Below are 25804 nucleotides of genomic sequence, written 5' to 3'. Positions count from 1 at the left end.
CTTACTTCAACAAGAACCTATACCAGGTCTTTTTAAAACAAATGTAATCACAGAAACGAAATATACGGTATTAAACATTAACTCTGGAAAACATAATTGGGAAGTCATAAAATTAAACAGTTAATAGAAAAAGAATGGAAGTAGGAAAGTGCAAGTGTGGGTGTTTCTTTCCATTGTTCCACCGCTTACTGCAGTTCTGCCTCGGCTTACAAAATACAAAATGTTTGTCTACATTTGTCACCTTGAGCCTAAAGGGACTCTAGAGCTACACAGACACTCTTCTGATCATCATTTCTTTTCAAAGGACCTGGATTTGTCTCTAACTTTGGGTCTCAGGACTGAAGTCCAGAAAGAGCAGAATTGGTTTGTCCCCTATTTGCAACAAATCTTTTAAACAGGCACGCTTCATCCGTATGTTTTTTTTTTTTTTTTTTTTTTTAAGGAATGCTCACAAAAGGTCATGATAACTGTGCCTTTCTTTGTTGGTGTTCGGTTCTGTTTTTCTCCCACAAGTCTGAATCCTGGATGACTTCTTAACCGTGGGTACATCGGATGTCTCTTATGGACTGATGGGCTTCAAAACATGGAAGGCATCTCCATTGTAATATTGCTGTCAACAGGAGTGAGAAGAAAGACCAACTCCTGGAGATAAGTAACCCTCCTTGCACTTTCTGTGTTTGGCACAACCCACATATGAAACTGGATTCAGTCTTCTCACAAGTGCGACACGGTTCTCTTCAGATTCTTCTACTAGGTGGACATCAGTCACAGTACCCAAGTCACCGTCTCCCATCCCAGCAACCTTGCAGGCAGCTGCTGTGCAGATCAGGCCCCTTATCCAGGACGCTAGGTACAATCCTTCAGCAAAGCCTTACATTACTGAACGTAATTGAGTACATGCAGTGGGGTCATTCTGAACTGCAGCTGTCTAAATTAATATGTCCACTATTTGACCCATTGCATAATTCAGGTTTGTTGATCATCTCATGGAAGGTAGTGTTCCTATTGCCCAAAAGTTCAGCTTGGAGAATACGTGAGATACATGCTCTGCATCCATAATCCGTGCACTATGTACCACCACCATAACGTTTCACTTAGAACTCATCCTACATTGCTTTCTAAGGTTGTTTTAGATGTCCACATAATTCAGTCAATTTCATTACCTCCATTCTTTCCAAATGCTGCTTCTCCATTCAAGAGGCCTCTTTGTTCTTTGTGCCATAATGTAGCTCTTAAATGTGTTGTTTGGTTAAACAAAAGAGATGTGGAAATCAAAGCAGTTCTTTGTGATCTATAGTTCCATCTGCACTGGCTGGGTGTTTTGAAAGCAATCCATTGTGAGGTGGATAGCATCCAGCGTTGCTCTTGCGGAAATCCAATATTCACTGTTCTAGATGAAAAGCGGCTGCTTTCATGGGATATGTATGTATTTCAGATATAAACAAAACAGCAAACTGAAGAGCAGTACAGTTCTTTGCTAGGACTTAACGTTTTCCCTCCAAGGGTAGGGCAGATGAGATGATTGTTGAAGGTCCTCTCCCTTGTGTTTGGTGCTAGCATTTCTGGATAGCGGCGTCCTGATTCAGGGGTTCCCAACACCACAGGCCCTCCGCCCTGGTTTGCTCTTCCATCATACCTAGCTTGCGCAAATCTGATGATTGGCACATTTAGGGCTCACTTTACTCCTAGAGGTGGCCTAGGTGCTCATGCTGCCGTGAGGCAAGTGGCCCAGAGAGTCATCCCTGCATTTCATCTTCACCTCTCCAGTTTCTTCATTCCACATTTGTTGAAGACTATTGCCAACCAGCTGCTTGTGCTGCCAATTGATGAGCGGGCCTGGTGGGGGTTCTCCCTTCCGTAAAACTCTGCTGACTTAGCCTCGCTGTACTCACCATGGTTAAGGTTAAGGCCCCACCACCTGCTCCAGCTCAGGCCAAAATGGATCACTTCACTATGTGGCAGATGGGGCTTGTGAGTTCTGGAAGACCTTCCAGAGCGGCGGACGCTGCAGGACCTGCTCAATCTGATTTTGCCACAATCCTTAAGGCAAAACAAGCCTCGAACATGGTCCTGAAGAATAGGGTGGGCGAGGTCCTGATGGATGTGGCACTCCTCCCACAAGACCTCTGTAGAAAGTTTCTAGAAGCGGCAAGGATGAGCGCTGGGTGTCTATGGAGGACAATGTGTCCATCCTGAAGCAGCAAGTGGTCGGCTTCAGGACCTCTTTGTCGGCCTTGGAGGACTGGGCGGAGGAAGCAGGGAACAGCACCCGCCACAATAATCTGCAAATAGTGGGCTTCTGGGAGGGCTTTGTGGTGCCTGATGCCACAAAGTTCCTGGAGGATTGGTTCCACTTGTGGATTCCAGATTTGTCTTTCTCCTCTTGGTTTGTTGTGGAGTTGCCCATAGATCCCTGGCCCAGGAACATCTGCCCTGGCGTGGCCTCTGATTGCTCAGATCCTGAACTTTTGTGATAGAAATGCAATCCTCAAGGAGGCCTGTTTATGTGCTAAGCTATGTTTCCAGAACGCACGTATTATTTTCTCGACTATACTAGGACTGTATATCCACACCGCTGCTTCTTTACAGAGGTCAAGCAAAAACTCCTGGCACTAAGCCTTCAGTGCATGCTCCTCTTCCCTGTGAGACTTAAAGTCCTTTTTAATTTCAAGCCCTTTTTCTTCGAGACTCCTGAACAGGCTTGGAAGTGGGTTGAGGAGAGGAGGGGCCCGCGTGCTCAATCGGACCAACGGGCCTCTGTGGCAGAGCCCACCGGGGTGAGACCAACTGTCCCCTGGGACCTCAGAAGAAGCATCTGACCCATTGCTTCAAAACCTTTACTCGTCGGGCTCAGAATCAGAGCCCTCTATTTCCAAGACCAGCAGGAACTTGGGGCTGACTGAGTGGGGCCTCACCAACACATACCCACAAGACAGAGCTTTCTTAGACTTCCCCTGTATGATCATGCCTCAGTAGTCGTAGTACTGTATAAAGGGACGACTGGATCTGCCTATTAGTGGCTCTAAGTTGCTTTCACTCTGTCTCTCTCCGGCACAGTGCTTTTCAAAAAGGGGCTCTGTGGGGCTTCCTGTGCTCACTATATACTTCCCTCTTTGCCTATTGATCTTTTTTTTTTTTGGTTTCCTTCACCCCGTTGAGGTCCAGTTAGGGTGACAGATGCCTCAGGGGTGGAAGTATAACATAGGGCACTTGGGGGAGGGGATGGGGAATTAGGGAATTGTTTGTTGTTTGGGTGTTTTTGTTGGTCTTTGTTTCATTTTCCACAATTTTTTCTCGCATTTGCATTCCGCTTCACGTGCAACCCTCCTGGTCCTGATCTTCCCCCTCCTTCACAACTGCACATGCTTCCTCTGGACCGGGTCTTTCATCGGTTCCTCTTACATGTTAACCGTAGTCCTCCATGCCCTTCTTTAAGCTGATGTCCTGAAATTTGAACAGCCTTATTGACAGCATTAAATGCACTGCTGCTCTGCGCTTCGCCAAACACTTTCAACCAGAGGTCCTCATACTTCAAGCGACTCATCCCACTGACCCCTTCTTCGCTGATACAACAGAGCGTTCCATGCTGGGTTCAGTCAGGGTTTGCGGGGGTAGCCATCCTGCTTCACAGGGGGTTTCCTTTGATTGTTTCTCAATCACATATAGACCCTCAGGGGCATTATGTGAGAGTGGAGGGCCTTCTCTAGGTTCGCCACTACAACTTCTTCTCAGTTTACTTGCCTACTAAGGCGCTCGCTAGGACGTTCCCCTCGCTGACTGCCTTACTTAACCTTGGTAGTGTCTTCACTGTGGTACCTAACCCTGATCTGGATATATTTGGTCCTTCTATCCAGAGATGAGCCTCCAGTGCACATCAACTCTCAGCTGGGATGGATGCGTTGAATCTCTGCGATGTCTGGAGAGTCTGTCACCCTTGACATTGGGTCTGTAGTCACACCTGGGCTGCGCACAGCAACGATCCAGGTATTGACCTTTTCCTAATGCCGGCCATGTATGTGTGCTGGAATGCATGACCGTTCTTCCACGGGGGATATCAAATATTGCTACCATTACTCTGACTTTGGTATCGCAGACCAGACCCAGAGGCCCATATGGCATTTAATTCCTTGTACCTCATAGACCCCCAGTTTGTGGCTTCTCCCGCACCCGAGATACAAGGATACTGTGAGACCAACCAGGGATCGATTGAGTTTGGCGGCCAGCCTCTGATTGGCTTCCAAGGCAGTGGTCCATGGTGTGGCGAAGAGGCTTGTGCACAGGGGCGAACCGGAGAGAGAGTGGCGCTAGTCACAGCCCTTGATACCCAAGTTATTGATCTTGAACATCAATACCATGGCTGCTGTGCCCCTGACTATGCGCAGCGGCTCTCGACAGCCAGAGGCCAACTACGGCGCCTTGTCCTTGACAATGGTAGCCAATGTTGTCAGGCAAGAACGTGTAACATCTATGAGCATGGCGATAATTCTGGGAAGCTCCTTTATTGGCCTGTCACGCATGACACTATCTCTCTCATCATTTCTCAGCTGACTAATGCAGATGGCTGGCATCTGTCTCATACCCCTGACATTCTACTGTCCTTTGCGTCCTTCTATCAGGACCTTTACACCAGACGATTGCTTCCCGTCCAGGAGATTGAACATCCCCTGTTGCGTGACATTTCTTGAACATCACCTATCGCATGACATTCCGCTACAATCCTTCCCTTGACCGTGAATTAGACAAACCTATAACAGAGGCAGAAATTGCTACTGCGCTCTCCTATATGCCAGCTGGTAAAACACCCAGACCTGATGGCTTCCCTGTTGAGTATTACTGACTGTTCCATACTGAATTGCTTCTCTTCCTGCTTAAACTGTATACTGAAGTGGCCGAACAGGGTGCATACCCTCCAGAGTTGCCTCGATAGTAGTCCTTCCCAAGCTGGGACATCCCCCGGAGAAGTGCTCCTCATATAGCCCTACCTCACTGATCAACACCGAAATTAAGGTATATGCTAAAATCCTAGCCAATTGGCAACAGCCATCCTTACCTTATTTGATTAATCGAGATCAACGTGGCTATATACCTGGGCACAGTACTAGACACTGCATTTGGAGGGTCCAAGTGGCACTCCCCCCCCCCCCCCCCCCCCCATCCTCCCAGGGCGTTGCTTCTCCTAGATTTTGAGAAGGTGTTTGACAGGGTTGATTGGTCCTGTTAAGGCTGTTCTTGAAAGTGTGGGTTTGGGGTGGTACATGAGAAGTCTCATCGGTGCCCTCTGTTGTCAACCCTATAGCCAGCTCTGGGTCCATGGCTCCTTGTCTGATCGTTTTCCTATCCGTCGGGGTACCCGCCAGGGCTGTTGCCAGTACTGTTTGCCCTAACGATCGAGCCCCTGGCGGGGCTCATTCGCTGTTAGACCCAGATTACCAAGTGGTGATGGGTCGGAGGGCCAGAGTAGAGGGTCACTCTGTGCTGATGATGTTCTGTTCTTCTTGGCTGTCTTGATCTCCTTACCTTATTCGCGGAGGTCTCTGACCTCCAGGTGAACACTTCCAAATATCTGTTGGTCCTGATGGGAGTCAACACCAGCACCCATTTCCGGCAATCCGACATCCCTTTGCGATGCCTTTCCTTTAGATATCTGGGATTCCCTATCTCCCTGCTCCTTGACCTCATGAGCACCTCAATTTGGCCCTGCTGATACAAAATAAAGAGCAACATACAGAAGTTGTGGTGTCTTCCACTGCCTGTGATGGGCCACATTGCTTTTTTCAAAATGATGATTCTCCCCCACTTCCTCTATGTATTTCAACATTTTAAACTCCTTCTCCCCAAAAGATGGTTTGGTGCACTTAATTCTGCCCTCCACTCCTTTTTCTGGTCGAGTGGTCACTCCCAAATAGCCTTTCATAACAGTCAACAAGTCCCCCTGTGATGGTGGGCTGGGAATGGAGGACATTAGGTGTTATTACCTGGCCTCCAAATTGGTTGTGGGCAAAGATTGGTTCTGCTGTTGGTGAGATGATCCAGGATATTGTGAGAACTCTCCTCTTTAAGTTTCAACAACATTCTGGATCTGCTGTGTGGCGCTCCCCTCCCCAGCACCCTACCTAACATCTCTTGTGTGATTTTCCTTTGTTGGTGCTCAGTGTTGTGATTTATAGGTTGAAACGGCACATTGACGAGGATGACTCCCCTGTGGAGGGGTTGTTTGCTTCTCCACACAGCTGGCCTAGAGGGATTCCATAAAAGGGACATGTTTGGCGTCTCGTCCTTGTGGATTTTTGGATGGGAAAACACATTCTCCCTTTCAAAGAAGTACAGGGCTGCTTTGAGTTTCACCGGAACCAATTCCATAAATGCTTAGTTACGCCAAACACTCCTGGCGGACATATGTCCAGACACGGAGATACCCGAGTTTAGTCCCTTGGAGGCCAAGTTGCTAATGTGCCAAATTGGGAGGGAGGCAATCTCCCAGGTTTACTGTTCACTCATTGCAAACGCTCCACATGACCTTGACAAGCTCTGACTCCATTGGGAGGGCTGGGTTGGCAAATTTGACAAGGTGGATTTGAGGGAGACCCAGTTGGCCCTGTGCATAGTAGCACTTTTTGTTCACCTTCGATTGATCAAACTGAACTACTTGTATGTGGCCTACCTTAACCTGGTACGCTTGCATCGGGCTGGCAAACTGCCTCGCCTGGCCTGCTCCCGCTGCTCGGAAGCCCGAGCAGATTTTTACTGTGTTGCTTGGTCTTGCTCACTCATTTCAGTGTATTGGCAGCAAGTGAGCAACAAACTCTCTGAAGTCCTGGAGCCGGATCCTGACCTGACCCCCTAGGGTGGGTCTGCTGGAGATGGTTGTTGAGTTTGGAGGCTCTCGGGCTGACCGCACATTTGTGGGTGTCGCCACATTGGTGGATAAAAGGGACTTGGCCCAAAGGTGGCATTCCCCCAGTGCCACGACCCTGGTGGAATGGAGGGAAGGAGTGGACTAGTGCTCCCATCATGAAAAGTCTGTTTACATTGCCCGCGGGTGCCCACGGAAACATGCTGCACACCTCTCCCATATCTTGTCATAGCATGAACTCGAAATGTGACTTGTTCGTAGCACAGTACATTGTGACAGTGAAATGCGTATGTAAATGTCCTTTACTTGATGGTTTTAAAACTAATAAGAATTTGTTATAAAACAACAAGGTATACTAAATGATTGATGATATGCTTTCAAATTCAAATTCTAATGGCTTGGATGATTGGAATAATGTGTTCTTGGTCTTACTCAGTCCTATTCACGTAAGGTATGTACTAGGTTTGGATGCTCCAAGAAATAGACTACTTTTGGTCCAAACCTCAGTCTTACAGATCTGGTGTTAACAGACTAGATATCCGCTTTTGAGTGTCCAACATGAGTTGTTTTCATTAGTTCTAGGTTGGATAGATCCCTTATGGTTTGAAAATGGAAAATGGAAAAACGTCCACCACTGAGAGTATCCGAGTGGTTGAACTACATAGGGATTATTGTACATAGAGATCAGAACCTGAAGTTCGATGCAATTTGCAATGAGTTTATTAACATAATTTGGAGCTGTAATGTAATGCATTCTAAAGGCTATATAGGACTAGGTCTGTGTTGTATTCCAGTTTACTAACTGCTATAGAGATATACTTGTGAAAATTATTGTATACTTTCAAATAAAGCAGTGCACATAAATAGATAAAATAAGTTTGTCTTTCGTTATACGTGCACAATCAGTCTACTTTAGTGTTTAAATTACAGGCTTCAGAGATAATCTGCAAGTGGTGTGCATTTGATCAATTTTGTAGTGGCATGGAAAAGTAAGTTATAGGTCCTCAAAGTGTGTTGCGCAATGAGTGTCCTTACTTACATTGTGTGTTTGAACTGTAATTAAAAGAAAGAAGCACAGCATTGTTATACTGCCTCATCTGAATTGTGGCCAGTTTAAAAACATTTCCTATTCCAACATTGCTGGAGGCAATAAGGCCATGTAGATCAGTTGGACATATCAAATCACTAATATACTTTTTCTATGCAAATCGAAAAAGCGGTGTTGACAGAATTATTAGTAATGAGGCCAGGCAACTTATTGCTCATTGATAAATTTTAGATTTATTGGAGACCTGTTCCTTATCTAGCTGCAGTTCTTTGCTGTCAGTTGTCAGTCATCCCTCCTAAGCCTATATCATTCACATTCCCATGCTTCCAAATAAAAGTAAAAAATAAATACTCACAATGTGTTATGTCTGTTGTGATGTTTTATACATTTATTGTTAGTTGTCCCTGAAGGATTTCCTCAGTGGTCTAATTTAGAATGCTGTGAAGTAACATGGAACGTGAGTGAGAAGTGGAGAAGCAGTCGGAGGAAACTGATCCATTTGCTTTCTCTCTTATTGTGCCAGGGTGTTTTATCTACAATAAATTTGATTGTATCTACACATGAGTAGATTCATCTTTACAAATGTGGTGACAAGCGATCCTGACACACGAATCTACGAATCAGCCATATTACAGATAAATTAAAGCTGGAGAGGCAATTTCGTCGTGTAACTACTAACAGCACTATGTGACTGACTTTAAGGATTTATGAGTATATACTAGCTACAACTGCTACCGTCTTCTTGGGAGTCCACGTCCAAGATTCATATGGGAATTTATACTGCGCAAAATTTTAAGTGTGTTATTTGAGCAATTTAACTTGCACTTACTGTTCTATCTGCGTGCTCCTCGTCATTCCATCCTCGTGCTCCTCTCCCAAGCGCTTAACATGTTCAGCACAGGATGCCTAACGTGAGGTCATGATTGCAAAATCACACTAAAAACGATGTACATGCCACCATATTGGTTACCGCAAAAAGAACAGATGATGGATGGTATGCGGAACAAATCAAACATTCACCCGAGTCACAGACCTGGGTTTAATCCAACAGATTTTTGCTCAGTCTTGACCCTGCTCCCATGGGAACAGTCCAGCCGGAACTGACAGGCCAGGCTCGCCCTGGACCAGAAACAAGCATCCTGAGACTGGTTTCAGAGTATCACCCCTCATCAACTAGGCTAGCTTGAATCTGGTGGCATAGTCAGCCTGGGACTCCCGTCTGTTCATACCCTTCTCACTTATGGTGACAAATGCAAAAATTACTGATGATGTACAGAATGCAGGACAAATCAAACATTCACATTTTTAAATTACATTTCAACATTTGATGATGATGCAGATTTGACATCTGATAAGAGGAAAATAGTACTTTTACACTGCCTGGGTCTGTCAGCTTTAAAAACCTACAATAGCATAGAAAAGAAACCTAGACAGCCAGGGCAAGGTGATGTGTTTAGCAGTGCACTTGAAAACTTGGACATATCTTATGGTCCCATAGTTTGCATTGGTATAAGCAGGTACCGATTGTACCACAGGAAGCAATCTAAACAAGAATCTATTGAAGATTATGTTTCTTTATTAAAGAATCTAGCTGTTGACTTGTCAATTTGGAGCATTACACAATAAACCTATTTGTGACCAAATCGTTATGCATGCTGTTAATCCTAAAATACATGATAACTTATGGATGAAAGGGGAAGCTTCACTGCAGGCAGTAATAGATATACTGAAATGTACAGAGTTGACTGGGAGGTGTGCCAAGGCATTACTTTCTGAGAATAATAAAGAGAGGACAAGAAATTCAGATACTGTTATAAAGTGCAACAGGTGTGGTTTCTCTGGTCGTCTTGCCAGCGGTAAAAAATATCCTGCCCTGAATCAACACTGTTCTGCATGCAGGATCATGGGACATTTCCAAAAGGTTTGGAAAAGGAAGTGCTATTATGGTGTTGGATGATGATTTTGAGTCAGGACTCGCAAGACGTTGATAATGAAGACACTAATGTGTGGTTTGCTTGTTGACTCCTCTTAACTACACAGAATTAAACCTTCTGAATGGGTCACATCTTTAGTGGTGGCACGATATGCCAAAGGCAAACACAGCCTATGTGTTGATTTAAGAGATCTCCACAGAAACATTTTGGTTTATCAGTTTCCCTTTTCTAAGATTCATGAAATGTTGCAGTTAACTAAGGGTATAGAATGGTTTAACACCATTGATTTAAAATCAGAGTACCATCAGGTGTCCTGTCCCCTGAAAAGCCGCAGGCTCATGGCTTGCTTTACTCCCTCCGGGTGTTTCCAATTTGTGAGTTACTTTAGGTCTGGCATCGGCAGCACCTATGTTCCAGAGACACATGTTTAAAATATTCAAGAAGTGTGAGGATGCTTTTCGGTTGAATAAAAGTGACATTTCATGTACCTCTGAATTACAAGGTTTTGATCCTAGTCTGAAGAGCATAGTTACCAGGGACACAAGTATCAAAGGTTTTGGTGGAGTTCTCTCACACATGGATGAACAAGGAAAAAGGTGTTATAGCTTTTGCCTCCCATTCACTGCCCCCCTCCGAAGAAAAGTACTCTTTAATAGAACAGGAAGCTTTAACATGTGTGGGGACTGGAACAGTATATACCATTAATATGAGGGTCTCGATTAATGTTGCAAAGTGATCATTGGCCACTCACTAAGGTTTAAACTGCAGGAGGCTTGTTCAGTGCATCTCTCCACCTGGCTCATTTGTCCCTTAGATTATTAAATGACAATTATAGTGTGAGTTATGTGCCTGGTATTATGGTCAAAACTGATAGTTTTTCAGCTGATTACCTATTTCAACGAAACTCACAAGTGAAAATAAATTTGAGGAATGCTGTGTGGCGCATGTTACAGAAGAAATACTTGGTGTCCTGGGAGTTGAATGGAGGGAAGCTTAGGAGAAGGATCAGAGGTCCACCGAAGTTGTGACAGAGCATGCGTACAGGTTGGCCTAATATGAGTGATTTGGAGGAGAATATTCAAGTCTTTTGGGCATTGAGGCATGAGTTGTCTGAAGAGGATTGTAAAGCAGTAAGCCATGGGAGCACAATTCCTCCAAGTATTCACAGGGACAGATTATTGGGCATATGTCACGAAGGACATTTGGGAATTACAAAAACAAAGAGCAGAGTGAAAAAACTTTATTGGTGGCCTCGAATAGATATAACCATAGGACTTAGAGAAAACTTTAATCACTTTCAAGCCACTGCTAAATCCTATTATATGTCCGAAAATGCCATGGGAGAGAATTAGTCTTGATATCATATATTTATGAGGGTAATGTGTCCAAGTAGATAATTGCATGTTTGATCATTATGCTAAAAGGCCAGAAATTGAATTGTGTCAACAGCTAATTCCCAAGTGGTGGTGAATTTTCTAGACAGAATTTTCTTCAGAGAGGGTTTTCCCAAATGTTTCATAAAAGATAATGGTCCTCAATTCACCTCCGAGGTCTTTAAAGAGGATGTGGAAAAGAATGGTATCGTACATAACACCACTTCGGTTTATCACCCTGCTGGTAATGGTGCTGTTGAGGCTTTAACAGAGTGATAGAAAATGCAATATGATTGGTGAGTAATGCAGGATTGTTGTGAAAGAAGGAAGTGTGGAGAACTGTGTGGACGTACATAGTTACACCGTGTGTCTCTACTGGATGCAGTCCAATTGAGCTCATGAGAGGCAGGTTCCCATTAAGAAGATGTAATGTGGGTTAGTTTGCGAAGTCTGGGATGAGTGAGTGGACTCCTGAGTTGGTTACAAAGAATTTAGGTAAAGCACAGGGGTGTTGTAAGAAGTTCTATGACTGCAACCATAATTGCAAAGAAGTGATATACATGATAGTGATTTTGTTAGGGTCAAGAAGCCTGGTATGTGTAAGAAAAGTGAGTGAAGGTTTTATCATCTGGTGAGAGTGGTGAAAGTGTTCTGCAAATCAGGTTTGTTGGTGGATAGTAAGGTGTGACACCTGAGGTGGGTTTCCTTATATAAAGGAAAAGGCATAAAAAACAGATGGATAGGAGTATGCAACTCTGGAACTGGTGATTCAGAGCCATCTACAATAAATTGGATCTCTATTATGTAGTGCTTTTTATCATAATTCATGCTGCTATTCATGTCATCTTCTTAATGGTAATGAGTTACTTTTTACTATCTGTTTTTAATCATATTTTGTATATTTATTTAACCTTTTATGGCTTCGGCCGAAATAAAGTTAATTGTACTTGAACTGGTTATTTGGGGAACATCTTAGTAAGAACCAAAACACCAGGGTTGAGAGTGAAGTGGAAGAGGATGGTATAAGTGGTGCTCCGCCTCCAACCTGTACTGTCATTTGTACACTGTATGAAACAAAAGTTGGAAGGTTTGACAGGATTATTAATCCCCAAAAATGTAAAGATTATATTTGTGATGAATAATGTTGTAGGAAATTATATTGAACTCATCTATACTTTATTTATTTTCTTAACTATTGTTGTTTTATCGAAGATATATTGTGGTGATTTATACATTCATTGTTAGTTGTCCGGGTAGGATTTTGGTAGTGGTCTAAGCTGGAATGCTTGAGTTAACATGGAACATGAGGGAGAAGTGGAGAAGCGGTTGTGGGAAACGGTTTCATTTGCTTTACCTCTTATTGTGGCAGGGTGTTTTATCCACAATAAACTTTATTTCATCTACATCGGAGTAGATTTATCTTTACAATGTCCATCATATAATGTGCTTTTTGTTTACATGTTTGTTGTAGATTATTTTGAAAGAGAGAGAACAGAGGAAGATAAGCCGCTTGCAGGAAGGTCAGGATGTGATCTCACTTGATAAGGAGAGCCTACCTCAGGATCCATATGAAGTTGCTGAAGACCAAAGTGCTAGTGAGAATAACCAAGATCTGCAACTGACAGGTATTTATATCTATTATACCAGCACTGCAGTGTGAGTAACACATACATCGCCAAGAGTATGCCCATCACATTGAATCCGATTGTCTGGTTCTTACATTCTGGAATTCTTCCCCACTTTGAGGCGAGGAAACGCAGATATGGTTTAAAATTGAGTGTTTCTAACCTTCTGTTAGTGCAGGTCTAGCTGGGGATCTGTAGGTGCAGCTGTGTATGTAAGACTATGGTTGTGTTATTGTGGTGTGTGATTATGTGCTGGTTGGTCAAAGTGGTAAGGTCATCAGGGGGAAGAAACGGCTATGTAGATGAAGCACTGCTTCAAGTGTTGGGGTCAGATTGCCTGCTTAAATTGGTTTCTTGTTGATTGGTCTGTGACATGCCTCCTTTTTATTGGAGAGTTTGTGATATGTGTTTTGTTTTATAGATATTTGATGAATGGTGACTAGTGTTTATTGTGTGAAGAGTGCTTGTTTGGAGAGAACCTGATGTTTGGTGGTTGGTTGATAATGTCGAATTAGGTCGTATGTGGAAGTCAGCGTATATCATGAAGGTCAGATTGCGAGTGTTTTCATTGTTCAAACAGCGTTTACATAGAGACTTTGTGGTTGCTCAGGAATTATAGAGATTCTTCAGTGATGTGAGAATGATGCTTTGTCTTAACGTTCAGTCAGTAGGATGAGCATGTGGTTTCACTTAACAAATGTTTGTAGGTAAAGCAGGTGAGCATGTGTTAGTTTGTAAGAAATAAAGTAAACACTATGGTTGGGGATTTGGTATGATAGAGATTTTCAGAACGTGTTCATGTTGGGCCCAGTCAGCTAGGGAAATGTGGCCTCTTTATTGATTTATTGCTGGTCCTACCAGCTAGGGAGGTATGGCCTCTTGATTCATTTCTTGCTGGGCCTACCAGTTTTCCATATATTTTCTCATTACAGTTCCTACCTAAATATCCAGACCTGTGTTCAGTTCTAAGATTTCAAATGGCAAGTTGTCAGTCCCCTCTGCCAGTGAGCTCTTCCCTCAGAACAGACCTGTCGGTCACAGAAACTGATTTTATGTATTTAGAAAGAATGCTATGACTGTGGTGTTTGACTGCTGTATTCCCTGAGCAACTAACAAAAAGTGCAAAATATATGTCACGGGTTGCAACAGTAAAATAAACTAAATGATCATTGAGAGCCTACACTTCACAATCAATATCAAGATCATTATCAAAACCAAATCTATCACCTCATAGTTATCTTTTTGACAGTTGGAGTTGTTAAAAAAGTAGGCTTCTTATTTTTATTTTATTGTATCATATATTTTATACACCAAGTATGTAAGATAAAGACAGTATAACATAACCTCAGGTTTCTCATATTTAATATAACTATAAAATCTAACAAATTTGCATAAAATACTAACAATTTCAAGTAACACAATGCCCCCACCTGGCCTGGAACACATACCAAATCTAAAAACACTAAAGCATAGGTGTATTATATCATACCTAACACAGTGGTCATGAGTGCAACCTGTATAATGTATAAGTTGCCAAACACCTTTATTGAGGGTGCTTTCATCAGTCGGGCTATGCTTTAAAGCCCAGGAGAGGCGAACTACAAAGACCTAAGTGCCTGCGGCGTTGAGGACGCGGGGAGAGTGCTGAGAGTCAGTTGGGTGCTTTATAAGGCCTGTTTCCCTCCTGCAGCACAGGACGTGCCCGGACGAAGAACAAGAGGCAGTTGGTCTTTGCCTGTCACCGACAGGAAAAGGCAGGGCCACTCCCCCTGGCCAAGCGTGAAACAACTCTTGATCCACTCTGTAAGGTATGGTTAGCAAGCTCGGTTGTGTTACACCCCGAAGTGAAACTTTTATTCAAGTCTTGGTGAAGTCTGACATTGTTGTGTGACTATGCGCAAGAGAAAAGCCACTGCCTCCAATGGCAGGAGAGAGCCCCCGAACAAGCAAGTCCCATCTATTACCACCTATCTGTCCTCTTTCATGGGCACTATCGATTTGGAGATAAGCCGTTTTGAGGAAAGAATAGATGCTGCTAGAAGTCTTTCTGCATAATCCGTGATTAGTAAGCTGGGCCCCTGACCTTTCATCTACCTCCACTTCAACTTCTAACAAGGTGGTGGAGGAAAAATGTTGCCGGACCGCTTGCCCCATCCAGCAAAGCATGACACCAGTAGAAAAGAGCATCCTAGTATTTACTGTGCACAGGCAGATTCCTCTGTGGAGGTCTTGGAAGTAGTTGCTGACATCCATCCTCAATCAACTGTCTCCCCTTTAAAGAAATGTCGGAAAAACACTTAACCTGTGACAAGACTGAAAACTACCCCTATATTCATAGCTGTCCCTAAGGAACCAGACTGCCCTCCAATATCCATTGGGAAGAGAGACTGAAAGCCTTGCTTGCAGACTAGTTGAACATCATTGTGAGGGATCATTGGGATGGGCTTTTTGGCAAATTACAGGCTATGTTGAACTGTACGTTCTGATATTTTTATGCACTTTGAAAAGGTAACTGAGAATATCTTGGCTTGAATTCAGTCTTTAGGCCAAACCTCCCAGGTCCAGTCTTTTCCATCTGATGCTTCTAGGTTTATGCAAGTTAACCCATATTGCTGGGTCCACCAGTGTTGCAGTTGAGTTCTGCCGAAGGGCAAACAGCCTGGTACCTGCTTTAGTCAAGTACTCCCTGGCAAAAAAAACACCTCATTTGGTTAATTTAGATTCAACCAACAGTAGTATGGCCCAGAGTCATAATCTTCAGTGGTCCTGCCTCTCCAGTAGCTAGATTCCCTGCTATTCCCAATGTTCTACCTTTGGCTACTGTGTTGTTGTTAACTTAAAAAACCCATCTTTGATGAGGAAATTATTAGTTGCATTAGGGGACCTGACAGACACACAGGGAAGAATTAGAGCCTTATCTTTGGGCTTCTGTTATGAATCTCACCACACTCAAACCAATGACCAGAAGGCACCTAGGAATTCCCCTGTTGAGACACCCAGTCTGCTATTCCCTTAAGGAACCGATTCGCCCCACTGGGAAATTTGCAGCACATTGATTGACAATTAAGGGGGACTCTCCACCCACCATTTCTGAATTCACCATCTACAATCTTTGTTCCTCCCGACCCTAACCTGCTCACGTTCCTGCCAGTAGACATAACTCCCTTGCCCTTGTGTCTTGTGGGGGGGCGGGACAGAGGGGACCGTATTGTAAAAATGAATTGTAATATAAGTTCATGTTGTATGTTCTGGGTGGATGATTTTACCTTTACCTAAAGCCCTTTTAGTGTGTCCCCGGTCTGTGGCTTGGAGGACCACATGAACCAGGAGGTGACCCATGTTAAGCTTATGGTATTTGAGGACGTAATTAATAATATGATACTTAATCATGACCTCCACTTTGCAAGTGAGTGTGTCCCAGAGCATCTAAATTGTTGCCTAACCTTTACAGGGGGTGGTGCTCATAACAGTATTGATTTCATGTTAATTTCGAAAGTACATGGCTTTTTAATATAAGAATTTAAAATTTTAGCAAACTGTGAGAGTGACCATAATCCCCTGGTTTTTTAATTTAATTGCCATCTGTAGAGAGCGGTAGAATTACAGAGCAGCCACCTTCTATCACTTTTCTGCTAATAGTTGCCTTTGCATTAAGTGGGCCACTGTTGATTCATCACATTCTTTGAGGTCCGTAGAGTCACAAAATCTTGCCCAAATGAATATTTGTTTAGATAACGATGCACCCGGAGTCTGATAATAGAGAGTTTTGTCATGTTATGTAGTTTCAGCAGCTCTAACCTCAAAATGCAGCTCCTGATCACCATCCCCCCAACAACACTGGTTTAGTTTAGCATGCTCCAAGGCTCATCGGGCTTTGAAGTCATCCTAAAATCTTACCGGGGAATCAGTAGACCATCAAATCAGCAAGATCGCTTTATAAAGCCAGGCTCAGGGACAGGAAATCTAAATTTAGAGAGCTAGCTTGGGCTGATCTCCTCACGGCAGGGGAATTAAAGGACTCTAAATTATTCTGGGAGGTGGTTAATCGACCTTTGTTTTCATCAGCGTCTCCATCCAAGATTCGTTGTTTAATTTCACTCAAATTTTGGGTCTCTCTTTTTTCTTTAGTTTTTTAACTCTAAGATTAACCCCTATACAGAATGTGGTCTCTGGGTTATGACAGCAGACGATAAGGAAAGGGCTCTAGCATTTAGGGCCAGATGTACGACCGCAAGTTTTGTGACTCACAATTTGCCACTCATTTGCAAGTTGCAAAGCCGAATGCACAACAGTGTAACTCACATTGTTTGCGATTCCCAGTGGGGTCGCAAATGACCTACCTCCTTAATATTCATGAGGTAGGTCGCAATTTGGGAATGGCTGCGCTCACAGGGACCGCAGCAGACCACCATGTCTGTGACTGCTTTTAAATAAAGCAGTTTTTTTTTAAAATGCAAACGAGCTGCATTCCTAACTAAAAATCTTTATTTCTTTTTTCATTTTTATCAAGCAGGCAGTGGTCTGTGGCAGCACGGCCTGTTCTGCAAAAATATTTTCGCACCCATTCACAAAGGGGAAGAGGTCCCAATTTGAAATTGGTGGCATCTGCGATTGTTTTGCGACTGCAATTTCAGTCACAAAACAATCATACATTACCCCTGTGATGCGCAGTTAGAAATGAACACCCGAGACGCCACTTCTTAATTGCGAGTTGCAAATCCCTATTTTGCGAGTTGGTAATTGCGACCGACTCACAAAATAGGAATCGTACATGCCCATTTTGCGGTCACAAACAGCGATTTTTGCCGCTTGTGACCAGAAAATGCTGTAGTACATCGGGCCCTTAGTCTATTGGGTTAGATGACGTAGTCTCAGCTATTAGAATGAGTAAAAGTGGCAAACCCTGGGCCCAGATGATGTTCCCGTGGACTTTTTTAAAGAAAATGTTGAATTATGGAACCAATTCCTCACAAATGTTTATCGTGCTGCAATAACTGGTCTCCTCTGACCCACTTGAAAGGAAGCAGTTATTGTACCCATCTTCAAGAAGGGGGACAGATTGAGCCCTGCCTGTTTTCGTCAAATATCCTTGTTGGACTCGGCTATGAAGATTTTAGGCAGGGTACTATTGGTGAGATTTGAGGACTGGCTGGAGTCAAATATTAGTATTTTGGATGTCCACTACGGATTTAGACAAGGTAGTGGAACCACAGAACAGTGTCTTAGGGCCACATGTACAAAAGGTTAATGTGGTTGCAAGTGGCAAATTGGACTGTTACTGATTCGCAAAATAGGGTTTGCGAGTCAGCATTAGGAAGGGGCGTGTTAAGGGCGTCGAGTCGCATGGGCATGTATGAATGTTTTGCTACCGGAATGTGGTCGCAAAACATTCCGATTTTACCGACTCTGTGAAGGAGGTGGCAACCCATTCACAAAGGGGAAGGGGTCCCCAGAGTGAATGTCCCCTTTGTGAATGTGAGCGCCAACATTTTTTAAGAGCGGGCACTGGTCCCACAGACCACTGCCTGCTCTTAAAAAATGAAAAGGAAACTTTTCTGGGGTCAGCAGACCACCATGCCTATGATTGCTTTTTAAATAAAGCAACTTTTCATTTTTCATTTTGAAATGCAGCCCGTTTTCCTTTACAAAAACAGGCTGCATTTAAAAAAAAAAAATAAAAAAAAAATAAGTTGCTTTATTTAAAAAGCAATCATAGGCATGGTGGTCTGCTGACCCCAGCAGGCCACCATCCCTGTGATTACAGGCCATTCCCAATGCGTCGCAAAGTGCGACCTACCTCATGAACATTGATGAGGCAGGTCCATTTGCAACCCACTGGGAAATGCAAACTGTGTACATCGCAGCTTGCGACTTCCTAATTGCGAGTTGCAAAAGTTCAATTAGGAAGTTGCAAAATCCAGCGATAGTACATGAGGCCCTTAATTGCCCCTAATAATAGGTACATATGTTTACACAGAAAACACCGCAATGCACTTGGCCTTTATAGACTTGTCAAGTGCTTTCGACATTGTAAATTGATCCAAACTATGAAACATTTTGAAAAGCATGGGGTGGAAAAACCGCTAGTCACACTTTTATTTAGATTACACTAGGATACCTCAGTAAGGATTTGTTATCCCACTGGAGACCTTACACTATCTATAACCCTTTTTCAGGGAGTCTGTCAAGGTTGCATTTTAGCCCCGTTTGTATTTTTAATTTACTTAAACTGTCTCAAGGGGCATCTTCTCCAGAAGAGGATAGACACCATGCAGATGGGGAATCACTATATACCCACATTCCTTTGCACTGATGACACAGTCCTCCTAGCCAGAACTGCAAATGGTCTCCAGTGGCACCTGGATGGTTTTATGAAGTTTATGAGTGCTGTAGTCCTGAAGGGTAACCGGTCTGTCTTTTATTTTAATCTATAGGCCTAAAAGCACAAAATCAAAAACGGTCACATAGAGGGATCTCCAGTTTTAAAGGTCGGCGGTTTTAATTACCTAGGCATTCCTTATGACCCTAAACTTAAATGGGCACCTTTGTTGACACTAAGAGCACTTCAATTCTCAAGAGCCATTGAAGGGATCTTCTGTTTTGCTCGCATATTGAGGCACAGGCCAGTATAAAAAATGTTGACTTTGTTCAAATCCAAATGTATTTCATTGGCGTTTTATGGGGCGGGTGTGTGGGGGTATTGTAACAGTAACAAGCTTTAGAAATTACAAAATAGCTTTCTGAAAACATTATCGATTCCCACAGGCACAGCTACGTTTTCCTTTAAGTCTGTGGTTGGTTTGCCCTATCTTGAAGATCAACTAGGGCTAGCTCCCCTTTTGCTGTGGGTAAAAAATATGGCACACGTGTGAGCCTGGTCTCACGAAAAATATTATCACCAATTATATGGCCTTTGAAAAAGTGGCTGACATTCCCTGGTTATCCTACATCAAGAGCACTTTTTCGAGCCTGGGGCTTCCCGAGTTATATAATAATACCTCAGTCAGTAGCCCCTCTGATGAAAGATGGTAAAGGTCCCTTTTTATGACCATCATCAGAGGTCTTGCCAAGCTAGCACCTTAGGGGGAGGCCTCTGTGGATAGGTATTTTGCATTAGACCCTGGTTATGAGTTGGAGCTTTACTTAACGGTTGTAGAGAACTCCTACAACAGGTTACGCCTGAGTACATTACACTTCTCCTTTGTGTTTCGGCAACAATGTTCATGGTTTGACAGTCTGCCCCTCTGCCAACTGCCCAGCTCAGTCCTCAAATCACATAATGCTTTTCTGTTGTAAGACAGTACAGACTTGTTTTGTTGTGGCAATTCTACGTCCTATATATTTCATTTCATATAAATTGTGTTTCCAATACCTCCAGCAGTTAGATTCGATTGAAACATGTGTGGTTATTAATTTTAGCAGGGGTGCACTCAGTATTAAGAAGAGATATTCTACATAATCGCTGCTGTCAGGTACATCATAACGAGTTTGAGAGCCCTGGGCCAAACGTATTTTGAGGGCCCCTGTTCCGAACAGTATTGAATATATGATTCAATTTCAGCTTGTTCATGCCCATTTGGCCACGTCAGTGACAGTGCAGAAGCACACTTATCCAAATTCTAAATGTGCCTGCATCTAATATTCAGGGATAGTGATGTGTGTTTTCAGTATTGTAACACAGTGGAAGCTCACTAATGTTTTTGCAAATAATCTCTATGACACCCTCCCATTTCTCATATGTGAGGTCCTGTTTTGATCTAAAAGAAACTTTTTCAGGAATGTTGCATGAAACATAAACACATTATTTCTCTGCAGAATGTCTGTAACAGACTCTCACACATCACCCACATTAAAAATACATTAAAAGAAAAGAGTATTTAAAACAATCTGTTTAATAATTATTCAAGGTCAGCAGGGCAGAACTCTATACAGAACAGAGCTGCCTCTATCAGGGCCCCCCTGAAAGGCTAGGGCCTGGGCCATAGCCTGCTTTGCCCATGCCTTAAAATGTCTCTGGCTGGGCATATTTCCTAAGCATCAAACGTTTTTCGCATATTTGGTAACCAGAATCTGTGAATATTATTGACTTGTCTTTTATGAGATTTTAAACTTTTATGACTATGCCACTGCTGTTATGATGATTGTATGGAAAGTCTAAATAATGTTCTTTTACAGCATTGTTATGCTGAATAAAGTTTATTTTTATTTGATTTGAACACCTTTATTGAAACTTATAGATTGTGGGGTTTTATAACAAATTGGCATGTGTGCCATTTTGGCCCTTTGGACATTTTCTTATGGGTCCGTTTCAAAATGAAAAATGTGCAACACATGTCCAATTTATTCCAGGCAGTCAAAGGGACCAGAATAACTAAAGGTTAAACATTCCAGGATTAGCTGTAAGACTCAACTACTTCTTTTATCATCAACAGAGTGTGAAAAATGTATCCAGAGTAGGACCTATTTGTTTGGGTGCGGGGTGTATCATATTAGATTTGCTGGTAGCTACCCAGGGATGACAGTTTGGCAGATGGCTTTGTCTAAACTTTATTGGAAAATGGATGGCCCACGGAATCTATTGTGGTCTCAGTGCCAGTCACCTTTATGTTTATTTCAGAAGTAGTCTGTTGCACGACCCACAAAGCAGCCACAATCGGGGCCTTTTCCCAAACATGCTTTTTCCACTGTCATTCATGTAATCCAGTTTTGTTAAACTGTTCCTACTCAGATAATAGAACTGCATATTTAGCATGGCAGAACTTCAGAATGTGGGAGACAGAGTCAGTCCACATCATCAGTAACTGTCGGCCCAATTCCTGGCTAGCTTATAGTGTTTCACCTGAATCTCCAAACCAACTGGGGTGAAATTAATAAAATATGAAATGAAGCTAAAACAGGGGGAACCAACTCGGGTCAAAGAGGTCCTTACTACCTCTTTTCCCTCAGTTGTGAGAAGTGATCTCTGTTCCCAACCGTATTGGTGGTAGAAGGGAGCATCTCCCAAGAGGTCCTGGTCAACCTTCACTTCCTGTATTGGGACACCTTACTTGTGATCACAATGGACCCTTAAACAACCTTCCTCTGTTTGGGCTGGCTCTCTCACCTCCTGAAGGTTTGATTTTCTCCACCCTGATTTTCCCTGTCAGTAATCTTACTTTGCATTAAAACATTGACATCATTGATGACAACACTGTGCATGGCGGCGGCACAAGTTCTAATTACTTTAGGGCAGGAGTTATAGTTACCTGAGATAACTATAACGAGATAACTATAGCTAGTAAATTGTAGTGGATTTATTAGGTTAAAACATTGTTTTAACTGACATTTTTACTTAACAACATCCATCCCTTTAACCTTTTTCTTACAGTGAAAATATATATACAGGGAGTGCAGAATTATTAGGCAAATGAGTATTTTGACCACATCATCCTCTTTATGCATGTTGTCTTACTCCAAGCTGTATAGGCTCGAAAGCCTACTACCAATTAAGCATATTAGGTGATGTGCATCTCTGTAATGAGAAGGGGTGTGGTCTAATGACATCAACACCCTATATCAGGTGTGCATAATTATTAGGCAACTTCCTTTCCTTTGGCAAAATGGGTCAAAAGAAGGACTTGACAGGCTCAGAAAAGTCAAAAATAGTGAGATATCTTGCAGAGGGATGCAGCACTCTTAAAATTGCAAAGCTTCTGAAGCGTGATCATCGAACAATCAAGCGTTTCATTCAAAATAGTCAACAGGGTCGCAAGAAGCGTGTGGAAAAACCAAGGCGCAAATTAACTGCCCATGAACTGAGAAAAGTCAAGCGTGCAGCTGCCACGATGCCACTTGCCACCAGTTTGGCCATATTTCAGAGCTGCAACATCACTGGAGTACCCAAAAGCACAAGGTGTGCAATACTCAGAGACATGGCCAAGGTAAGAAAGGCTGAAAGACGACCACCACTGAACAAGACACACAAGCTGAAACGTCAAGACTGGGCCAAGAAATATCTCAAGACTGATTTTCCTAAGGTTTTATGGACTGATGAAATGAGAGTGAGTCTTGATGGGCCAGATGGATGGGCCCGTGGCTGGATTGGTAAAGGGCAGAGAGCTCCAGTCCGACTCAGACGCCAGCAAGGTGGAGGTGGAGTACTGGTTTGGGCTGGTATCATCAAAGATGAGCTTGTGGGGCCTTTTCGGGTTGAGGATGGAGTCAAGCTCAACTCCCAGTCCTACTGCCAGTTCCTGGAAGACACCTTCTTCAAGCAGTGGTACAGGAAGAAGTCTGCATCCTTCAAGAAAAACATGATTTTCATGCAGGACAATGCTCCATCACACGCGTCCAAGTACTCCACAGCGTGGCTGGCAAGAAAGGGTATAAAAGAAGGAAATCTAATGACATGGCCTCCTTGTTCACCTGATCTGAACCCCATTGAGAACCTGTGGTCCATCATCAAATGTGAGATTTACAAGGAGGGAAAACAGTACACCTCTCTGAACAGTGTCTGGGAGGCTGTGGTTGCTGCTGCACGCAATGTTGATGGTGAACAGATCAAAACACTGACAGAATCCATGGATGGCAGGCTTTTGAGTGTCCTTGCAAAGAAAGGTGGCTATATTGGTCACTGATTTGTTTTTGTTTTGTTTTTGAATGTCAGAAATGTATATTTGTGAATGTTGAGATGTTATATTGGTTTCACTGGTAATAATAAATAATTGAAATGGGTATATATTTTTTTTTGTTAAGTTGCCTAATAATTATGCACAGTAATAGTCACCTGCACACACAGATATCCCCCTAACATAGCTAAAACTAAAAACAAACTAAAAACTACTTCCAAAAATTTCAGCTTTGATATTAATGAGTTTTTTGGGTTCATTGAGAACATGGTTGTTGTTCAATAATAAAATTAATCCTCAAAAATACAACTTGCCTAATAATTCTGCACTCCCTGTATATGTATATATATGTATACATACATAGTACCCAGTGGCTATCGCCACTAGGTAGTTATAGTTAGGACCTAGTTTCTATAGAAAAAGCAGTTTTTTACTTGCCTATATCTTTGGCACTGGTTGCCGAATCTTCACAAAATGGTCTAAAAAACATTTGACGCTCACATCAGCTGCTGTCTGGAAAGTTTCGGGGTGATCCGTCAAGTGAGGGCGAAAAAAAAGGGAGGGGGCCAAAAAAGGTGTGTTTCCAGTTTTAATTCCCATAGGGAACAGGTCTACAGCCCGAACCACTGGACGGAATTACACAAAATTTAGCAGAAAGGTAGCTTTTGGTCCAGAAAGCGCACTTTTTGTATTTGTTGTAAATACGTTTTAGTCATTTTTGGAATATTTATGAAAAAGCTAATTTTTATGTATAGGGACGCAAAGGCTCGGCAAACCCTCCCGATCTCATGCTGTGATCTGATTGGCTGCCAACACTTCAGAAAGGAAGAGTTGGCAGCCATGTTTCGACTTGGCTTTAGCCGAGTCCTAGAAAAGAAGATGGAAAAAAAAAGAAAAGGGGATAAGGTAGGGACACCCGGACTCCCTTACTCTGGTACTGGGGTCCCAGTCGAACCCCCATTCCCCCCCGGCCAAAGCAAAATAGCATTTTTTTAAAACAATATACAGCAGACGTTGCAGCATATCCACTGAAATGTTTTTGAAAGAAAAAAACAAGCGCAGGCTCCCACGCTGATTTCTGCAAGGCCATTCGGAGCCCTGGAAACTGACACCTCCCCGGGGATCTAATGAAAAATAGTGTTGGGGGGGAGCCCCGGGGACCACCACCTCCCAGGGACACTAATAAAAAATGGTGTGAGGGGGTCACCCTGCCCCTCCACAGTGCCGGGCCCCCCACCTCTCTGGGCACCAATCAAAAACAGTATAGGGGGTGGCGCGCAGTTCCCCCTGCAGCCCCGGGGACCACCACCCCCCTGGGGCTCAAATGAAATACTGTGCGGGGTGGTGCGCAGCCCCAGAGACCGCCGCCTTCCCAGGCTAGATTACATTGAAGGAGAAGCCAATAACCTGGAGCCCGCCACCCCCCCAGGCCTGGCTCCTGCTATGTCTTGGGTGGGGGGGGCACCCCAAGGACATAGGTGTTAACTCTGACTTGGTGGCAACTTTGACAACTGCTGCCTAGTCAAAGCAAACACTCCGCTCGCAATGAGGGAAACGGAGGAAACATTGCTGTCACAAAGCGGGAGCTCTGTGCTGGCTCCCACAGCAGTGCCGGCTCCCACAGGAGGTGGAGAGCTCGCTGGGACCGAGGGGGGCCTTCAGGCCCACCCTGTCATCACCAACATAGTCACTGGGTGCTGTGGAGGCACACAGGCCACATGGCCGGGCCCCGGGAAATGGGATCCACAGAGCCAAGATCAGCCTGGGGAAGGAGGCCGCACTGACCTGCGGCCAACTCCTGCTGCACATGGCCAAAGGCTGTGCGCACCATGGGGTTGGGTAGTTTGGGGTAGGCTACAAGGACTGGCTGCTGGCAAGGCCCTGTGGCCAACCACTCACGCACGGCCAAAGGCAAGGTTGGGAGTTATAGGGGGTTGGCCAGCTGTGGTTGGATTAATGTCTAGTAATAAAAATTACTTTATGGAAAAAAACATAGCAATTCACTGACAAAAACAAAGGTTACACGGACATTGTAGTTAGAAAATAGATTTTTAAAAAAACATAAAAATGCACTTAAAAAAAACAAAGGTTACAGGGACGTTCTAGTTAGGCGCACATTTTAAACGTACTAAACCATGGAAATTCACCTGTTATAGTTATCTCGAGTAACTTTAACTCATGACCTAAGGTAGCAATAATTTCTTGCTGGAAAGTTTCTTGGTAATCTATCAAGCGGGAGCCAAAACAAGGGTTGGCAGGGGCAGCATGCTGACCACAGAAGGTAGGTGGGAGGGCATGTGCAGCACACCACACGGACAAAAAACGGCAGGCAAGAGGGAAAGGGGCAGCACAAGAACAATGGAA

General features: G+C 43.6%; 1 protein-coding gene across 1 annotated transcript in view; it reads left to right on the top strand.

Moving 5' to 3' along the window:
- Positions 1-25804, top strand: part of SECISBP2 (SECIS binding protein 2) — a 279114-nt gene that overhangs the window by 161140 nt on the left and 92170 nt on the right. The window contains exon 8 of the mRNA XM_069227552.1: positions 12680-12833. Within this exon, the coding sequence (XP_069083653.1) occupies positions 12680-12833 (154 nt within the window). The remainder of the gene's footprint in view (positions 1-12679; positions 12834-25804) is intronic.

The sequence above is a fragment of the Pleurodeles waltl genome, chromosome 1_1 (assembly GCF_031143425.1).
Source record: "Pleurodeles waltl isolate 20211129_DDA chromosome 1_1, aPleWal1.hap1.20221129, whole genome shotgun sequence".
In the NCBI taxonomy this organism is placed as follows: Eukaryota; Metazoa; Chordata; class Amphibia; order Caudata; family Salamandridae; genus Pleurodeles; species Pleurodeles waltl.
This window is presented reverse-complemented; position numbering and strand designations above follow the sequence as displayed.